General features: G+C 45.8%; 1 protein-coding gene across 5 annotated transcripts in view; it reads right to left on the bottom strand.

Annotated features, from left to right (window-relative positions):
• Positions 1 to 8,469, bottom strand: part of PWWP2A (PWWP domain containing 2A) — a 49,491-nt gene that overhangs the window by 36,477 nt on the left and 4,545 nt on the right. For 2 of the 5 annotated variants that reach the window (XM_008587143.1, XM_008587167.1), the window contains exon 1: positions 2,126 to 2,756. The exons of 1 other annotated variant lie outside the window; for it this stretch is intronic. In XM_008587143.1, the coding sequence (XP_008585365.1) occupies positions 2,126 to 2,709 (584 nt within the window). In that variant the 5' untranslated portion in view covers positions 2,710 to 2,756. Of the gene's footprint in view, positions 1 to 644; positions 735 to 2,125; positions 2,757 to 8,469 lie in introns of those variants that run through there. 2 more of the 5 variants (XM_008587152.1, XM_008587136.1) reach the window with 2 other exon arrangements.

Genomic DNA, 8,469 nt, shown 5'->3' with positions numbered 1-8,469 from the left:
TTATTTATTTATTTATTTATTTTTATTTTTTTTAAAAAGATGACCGGTAAGGGGATCTTAACCCTTGACTTGGTGTTGTCAGCACCACGCTCACCCAGTGAGCTAACCGGCCATCCCTATATGGGATCCGAACCCGTGGCCTTGGTGTTATCAGCACCGCACCCTCCCGAGTGAGCCACGGGCCGGCCTAGGACCCAAACTCTTGACCTTGGTGCTATCAGCACCATGCTCTAATCAAGTGAGCGAACGGGTCTAGCCACTAACAATAATTCCTTGAATTGGTTAAATTTTAAAGTCACTCTGTGACTTTCTTTTCCTCACCATTTCCATAATTGGTGTGTCAGATGTGCTCAATAAATATTTGTTGAATTAAAAGTTGATACGGTTCTCTTAATGGCTTTTTAAAAAAATGCTTTCATTATAGGAAACTTTCACTTCAAAACATTCTAATGTAAAAGGTGCACATTAGGAATAGCTCAACAAAAGAAACCATTGTTAATATTAAAAAGCACAGTTAGCAAAATAAACAAAAACTCAAAATTGCAATTCCCTCCCCAAAGAAGATTTTTAAAAAATAAACACTGACACAATGAGCACCTCAAAACAGAAAAGCACTATCCCCTCCATTTCTGAAAATAACTTACCTTTTTGCACCTTCCTTTTGCAGATTTGAAATCCAGATTCTCACACAATCACTGGCCTTCTCTTCTGTTTGATTCAACAGCATACACACACACTCACTATTAAATACGTCAGAAAGCACGCTGATCTTATACTGTTTTCTATGAAAATAAATGTGCAAAAATTTGTTCTCAAAAATTTTAAAACAAAATGCAAAAAGCTTCGAAATTAAACAATATACAGAGTAACTGTAAAGGCTCCCATCTTTTTCCCCCAAATACCATATTTTAATATGAATTTTATTTATTTTTTTTAAAAGATGACCAGTAAGGGTATCTTAACCCTTGACTTGGTGTTGTCAGCACCACGCTCTCCCAAGTGAGCCAGCCATCCCTACATAGAGATCCGAACCCGCGGCCTTGTTGTTATCAGCACCATACTCTTCCAAATGAGCCACAGGCCAGCCCTTAATGTGAATTTTAAACGGATTTTAATGATTCCTAAGTCTAAATGGGAGGGCTAGAAGTTAAAAGTAAAACATACTAATATGCCATTTCCAAACAGGTGAGATACCATATGTGTGCTGTTGGAGGAAACAGAACCAAGAGCCGTGAATGTGAGTCTCTGCACTTCATATCTGCAAAAGAAGAGAATAAAAACGTTAACTTAACTCTAGATTTAGAACAGATTATCTTCTTCACCTGTTTAAAGCAGTGGCCATAAAAATTTTAAATCAAATCAAAAGATGAAAATATGGTTTGTAGGTGAACTCAACCTTGTCCTTAATACTTACTTAAATTGTATCTACAGTATTAGAAATCATTTGAACACTTTTATGCCACACCACCTCGACATTAAGGATTTTTTAAAAATAGTAATACATATCCGATCTCTTTAGACTTTTCTTAAAACTGTCATTAAAATTAGCAAAATATGCTTCCCTACTGAACAATTACCTAAGGAAATTACTTTTAGCAGTAGGAATAACAGTTAAAAGCTTCATTTTAACAAATGCTTTCCCCCTTGTAAGGGGTGACAGGTAACCTTTTGGGAACCCCAGTGCACACACCCCTTTCTCCAGCCCCGTTAACGTTAAAGGTTAATTTGAGGACAGACAAGTGCCTCCTCACAAGCCATCTTCCCCTCCCAGCACCCCATTCTCTGCAAAAATCTATCTGCATTTTGCATTAACCCACCCGTCCCAATGTGGGTGACCTAGGGTCAAGTCGTAGCAGGAGGCCGGGGGTGAGGGATGAGTCCCAGAGCCCATGTGCACCCGCGCGACCCCCACCCGATGGCACAATTGCCCCGCAGGCTCCCACCTGGGGCAGGGACCACCCTATCCCCGTCTTGCGCGCCACGCGCCGCGCAGCACCGGAGGGCGGTGCGGGTTACCGGGCCCCAGGCGCCGATGAGGCGGGAGCTCGGGGTGACGGGGCCACCCGGACTCGCTCCCTCTCTAGGGACCGAGCGGGCCCGGGCGTACAAGGGGCGGGCGCGGTACCTTTTGGACAGATCCATGAGCACCCCGGAGAAGAGCTTCTCCCCGAGGCGGAACGACACGACGAGCGCGTCCTCAATGATGTGGTCCAGCGTGACCCGCACCTCCGAGCCCGGGATCAGTTGCGACACCGCGGAATCCCCGCCCGCCGGCGGCACTAGTGCCGGAGCTGCGGGCTGGGACAGCTGTGTCTCCTCGCGTTCCTCGGGGGCCGGGGGATCCTCGGGCGGCGGTGCAGGAGACAGTGGAAGGTCGGGCCCTCCCTGATCCGCGGCTGCCGCCGGCTCCGCCACCCGAACGGGCGGCTTCTCCTCAGCCTCCAGCTCCGGCCTGGCGGCCTCCGGGCTGCGGGCGAGCTCCCCCGGCGGCGGCGGTGGCGGCGGGAGCGGCGGCTCGTCGGCCTGAGGAGCGCACTGCTGCCCGTCGGCCTCGCCATCCGGCACAGACGCTTCAGTGGCCGTGACCGGGAGGGGGTCGGTGCCGGCCTCGCTGCCGGGGATGGGCTCCATCTCCGGCTCGGCCTCGCCGGCGCCCCCCTCCCCGGGGGACGCTGCAGTCGCTGCCGCCTCTGCAGCCACGGCCGCCATTTTCTCCCTGGCTTCTCCCTCCTCCAACTCGAGCTGCGGCGGCGGCGACAGCGGCAGCGGGAGCGCTGCTTGGCTCCCTAGGCCTTCCCCTCCCTCCCGCGAACAGTTCCGTCCCGCCCTTTCTCTGATGCTCGTTATTGGCACCGCGCCATTGGTTCCGTCCTATACCCCCTCCCGCACTTGTGCTATTCCATTGGCCAGGCGGCAATGTCTATCAATCTAATCAGTCCAGCCCTCTAACACAGAGCAGGAACTTCTCATTGGCCAGATGAGTTGTCAAATGCCGAATCTGAGAGGAGGAATGGGGGGATGGGCTCAAAGAGGGCGGGGGAAGTCACAAAAGCTGAGCCATGTAGTTATCGCCTCTTCCTATTGGCTGAAAGAGGAAATAAAGTTTTATGGTTGGTCTACGCTCCTGCCCGTTATCAATCACGTCTTTGGAGGTGGGAGAAAGGATGGAATCACGTGGCGTGCCAGTTCTTTCAAAGGCGACCGAGGGGAGGAGCAGCGAGGGAATGCAGGAGGGGAACCGTTTCCCAACAATCCCTGCGCAGAGATCCTTAGAATAAATGTTATTTCTAGGCGCGGACCTGCTCGCGGCCGCGTGTGGGCATGACAAGCTTCTTTGGGAAGGACAAGTAAAGTTTGAAAAATAATTCTACAGCCACTTTTTGAGCGCCTACTATGCTAGTCACTGTGCTAGGTGCTGAGGATAGAATAATGTACAAGACATTCCCCATAACCTCATGGCAGCCACTCCAGCCTCCACACAAGGAGTGTTTTCCTTCTCTCCACTTTCTAGGAACACAGCACCTACTTATTTCAAAGAGGGAAAATGCTAATGAAAGAGAAGAGACACCACGCACACTGGATTAAGCTGATGAATGATGCAGAGAACAGTCCTGAGACAGCGGGACTGCTGTGAGAACCCCGCTTGTTCTCGCCACACCCACTGCAAAGTAGACGCACCTGGTTTCGTGCCTAAGCCTGTTTCTTTCCTGTCCTCTTCTATGCTATCGGTACAAAAGGTCTCTCACTCTTTGTTGTCCTGATGCCCACACTTCTCTACTCCTACTTTAAGTTAGATTTTTTAATGTCTGGAAGCATCTGCTGAACTCATTTCTCTCGACACCATGTACCAGGCACTAGTACAAACACTATACTATATCATCTCATTTAGTCTTTACAATAAGGCAAGTACTATTATTTTTTATTTTTTATTTTTTTTAAAGATGACCGGTAAGGGGATGTTGTAGCACCACGCTCTCCCAAGAGAGCCAACCGGCTGTCCCTATATAGGGATCTGAACCCGCGGCCTTGGTGTTATCAGCACCACACTCTCCCAAGTGAGCCACGGGCCGGCCATGCAAGTACTATTATTATACTCATTTTATCGATTAAAAAATTGATGCTCAAAAAGGGTGCCAACGTCATTCAGCTGGTAAGTTGCATAGTCAGAATTCCTTTTTTTTTTTTTTTTTGGTGGCTGGCCAGTGTGGATATCCAAACCCTTGACCTTGATGTTACAACACAGTGCTCTAACCAACTGAGCAAACTGGCTAGTCCCAGATTTCCAGTTTTACATAGAAAACACTGAAAATGGCAATAAGCAAATATCACCAGATGTTCTGCCTATTTTCAGCCAGGTGGCTCTTGGGAAAGGCCAGTAAGAGATCCCAGTCAGGGCAATTTCAGAATCACTTTAAAATGACTGAAGGAAACAAATGTACCAGAAAGTCACTCTATACCAGAGATTTTCCCATAAGTTCACATTTAAAATCCTGTGAGTTAAGGCTTCTCCCTCTTTTACAGATGAGGAAACTGAGCCTTAGCCATGTTAAAGATCTTAATGGTCACACACCTAGCTAGCAGCAGATCTTATCTTACCCAAGTCCTTCCAAGTGCATGACTGTTTCACTCATTCTTTCATTCAATAAATAAAGTAGTTATCTCCAGCACGCTAGATGCCTGTGTAAGCAGACGCAGCTCCTGCCTCACAAGGTTTCACCATGGCACTTTGTCTATAGTTTACCATAATCAATTAATTGAACATAACACTTAGACCCTGAATTCCCACATTGTATAATCTCCCACACAGAAAAATACAGCTCTGGTCCTGGGACCTGATTACCTCTTGCAGTAATTCATAGCAAGATGCTGCAGTGAAGAACTTAAATTTCAAATAACCCTCCTAATTTCATCAAATTTAATTTCCAAGTCACCCTCCTAAACCAACATTTTCATCCTGCAACTCAAGAGCCTCTACTGGCTCCCTATGTTCACATCAAGTGTACCAACTTCTGCTGGCTTTCAAGGCCCTCTCTGTGTTCTCACCTTATCATTCTTTTTTCTGTTTTGTTTTTGTTTTCGACAGCTGGCTGGGTGATGGCTTGCCGGGGAACTGAACCCTTGAACTTGGTGTTAAGAGGCTGCACTCTTACCAACTGAGCAAACTGTCCAGCCAGCACCCTATTTTTCAAGATCTATTCTCCACTACTCTTCAGGCCCCCTGATACTGGGAAGATCTGTTCATGCATCCTTCATCTATTCATTCATTCATTCATTGAACAAATAAATATTGAAGGCCTAGAATGTGTCATTTGCTGAGCTAGGCAGGCAGAAGGCATGCAATAAAGAATGTGAAAGATTTAGTAACTGCCCTCCTGGAGTTTATTTTTCTAGTTGGGGAACTAGATTATAAGCAAATAATGAATAAGCAAGATGAGGGCCGGCCCGTGGCTCACTCGGGAGAGTGCGGTGCTGATAACACCAAGGCCCCGGGTTAGGATCCCATATAGGGATGGCTGGTTGGCTCATTGGGTGAGCGTGGTGCTGACAACACCAAGTCAAGGGTTAAGATCCCCTTACCGGTCATCTTTAAAAAAAAAAATGAATACGCAAGATGATGACAAATTGTGAGCAATGGCATAAGAGAAATAAACAGGGTGAGATGATAAGAGAATAGCTGGGGGAGGGGAGAAGGGCATCTCCTTCAGATAAGGTGGTCAGAAAAGACCTCTCTGAGGACAGGACATTTTAACTAAGATGCAAAGGAAAAGGAACCAGGTATTGGCATTGCTGGATAAACATTTGGATCAAAAGGAACAGCAATTGCTTAAAGTTCTGAGGCAAAAGAGGGAGTTGCTTGTTCCGGAAACAGAGGGAAGACCAGTGTGGCTGAAGAGGAATGAGCAAGAAGACAGTAGGTGAGATGAAGATAGAAAGAAAAATAGGACCCAAATCACGTGTTATGTACTGCAGATACAAAAGCTAGGAGGGGGCTGGCCGGATCCTGCAACTGATTAGAGCTCAGTGTTACAACACCAAGGTCAAGGGTTCAGAAAACAAAACAAGAGCAAGGGATTATGCCCTCAGGAAGCTCCAAATCTAGTAGGGAATTTTGTTCTTACATTTGCTGTTGCATATCCTACTCACCTCTGCATTCACCCTCCTCCTCGCATGGAACGGCATATAGGAGGCCCTTGATATTTGTGTAATAGGTGGCCCTGTGATATCTGTGGCTGGCTAGATGGTTGGATGGATGTATGGATGGAGGGTTGGACGGAGGGTTGATAGATTGGGTGAATAGTTGGAGAATTAGACAGATGATTGAATGGATGGATGGGTGAGTGGCAAAAATAAGAAATCTAGCTCATTGCTCAAACAGATCCTCGCTGTCACAGGCAGACTTTGATCTCAAGGTCTGCAGGGTACTGTAGTTTGGTGGCTAGAAACTCAGAGAGTAACACTAAGGTTAAGGGTTCAAATCCCCATGCTGGCCAGCCACCAAAAACCAACAAAAATAAATAATTAAAATTTTTAAAAAATGAAAATTCAGTAGAAGTGAATAAACCTGTATCTGACCCCCAAGTTGGCTTCTGACTAGCTAAATGATCTGAACATGATCTGAGGCAAGTTGCTTAACCTCTGTTTCCTTATTTAAAAAATATCTTAGTAATAATTACCTACCAATAGTGTTTGTTTGGGCCGGCCCGTGGCTCACTCGGTAGAGTGCGGTGCTGATAACACCAAGGCCACGGGTTCGGATCCTATATAGGGATGGCCGGTTTGCTCACTGGCTGAGCGTGGTGCTGACAACACCAGGCCAAGGGTTGAGATCCCCTTACCGGTCATCCTTTTAAAAAAAAAAAAAAAAAAAATAGGGTTTGTTTGTTTGCTAATTATATAACATACATAAAGGGCTTAACATAGACCCTCAACCGTGGTGCTGACAACACCAGGCCAAGGGTTGAGATCCCCTTACCGGTCATCCTTTTAAAAAAAAAAAAAAAAAAAATAGGGTTTGTTTGTTTGCTAATTATATAACATACATAAAGGGCTTAACATAGACCCTCAACCGTGGTGCTGACAACACCAGGCCAAGGGTTGAGATCCCCTTACCGGTCATCCTTTTAAAAAAAAAAAAAAAAAAAATAGGGTTTGTTTGTTTGCTAATTATATAACATACATAAAGGGCTTAACATAGACCCTCAACCGTGGTGCTGACAACACCAGGCCAAGGGTTGAGATCCCCTTACCGGTCATCCTTTTAAAAAAAAAAAAAAAAAAAATAGGGTTTGTTTGTTTGCTAATTATATAACATACATAAAGGGCTTAACATAGACCCTCAACCGTGGTGCTGACAACACCAGGCCAAGGGTTGAGATCCCCTTACCGGTCATCCTTTTAAAAAAAAAAAAAAAAAAAAAATAGTGTTTGTTTGTTTGCTAATTATATAACATACATAAAGTGCTTAACATAGACCCTCAACCACAGTAAGTATAGCTCAATAACTCTCAGCAACTAGGTCCAGAATCTCAGTTTTATTGTTGCATCTGGGGTTCATCAAACTCGAGGGCCACTGACCCCCAATAACCAAACTTGTGAAAGACTAAGTAAAAAAAATACCAGGGTGTTGGTTCATGGAGAGGGATAGATAATGGCTAAGTATTGCTTAGTGGTTATTTTCTCTGGGAATGGTCTTTGAGGAAATTGAGTTATAGACAGAAGATACATGAGAGTCAACAACTCAGGACAAGGGAACACACTTACCAGCAGGACATGGCTGCCAAGCCATGGGGGCTGAATTAATTGCTCCTCCTCTGCTAGCCTATTTCTGTCTCGGTAGCCAATATTTCTCTTCTAGAATCAGATCACTTGCTCCCAGACCAAGACTGTGATGGATAACTATTGTTAAGTATGTCAACCATCGGCTTTCTCTGTGTGTGTCTCAGTGGTTCTCAATGTATTGGGAGATCTCTCTGAGAATCTGCTAAAAAGCTATTCTGTACATATTGTGCGATCCCATCTATATAAAGTACAAAAGCAAGCAAAACAAATGCATGCTGTTTGACGTCAGGATACGGGTTACTCTTGGTGCAGGATGAGGGGGAGCAATATAGCCTGTGACTAAAAGGGAATATGAGTGGAATTTTCTGGGATTCTGATAATTTCTGTTTCTTGATCTGAGTATTCGTTACACAGGTACATTCAGCTTTTAAAAATTCATAAAGTTAGGGCCAGCCTGTGGCTCACTTGGGAAAGTGCGGTGCTGATAAAACCAAGTCAAGGGCTGGCCCCGTGGCCCACTTGGGCGGGTGCAGCGCTGGGAGCGCAGCGTCACTCCTGCCGCAGGTTCGGATCCTATTTAGGAATGGCCCGTGCGCTCACTGGCTGAGCGCGGTGCGGGCAACACCACACCAAGGGTTGCGATCCCCTTACCGGTCACGAAAAAAAAAAAAAAAAAAAAAAAAAAAAAAA

This window comes from Galeopterus variegatus, unplaced genomic scaffold, assembly GCF_000696425.1.
Source record: "Galeopterus variegatus unplaced genomic scaffold, G_variegatus-3.0.2 Scaffold115, whole genome shotgun sequence".
Classification (NCBI taxonomy): domain Eukaryota; kingdom Metazoa; phylum Chordata; class Mammalia; order Dermoptera; family Cynocephalidae; genus Galeopterus; species Galeopterus variegatus.
The sequence above is the reverse complement of the archived record's forward strand: the minus strand, read 5'-3'. Positions and strand labels throughout refer to the sequence as shown.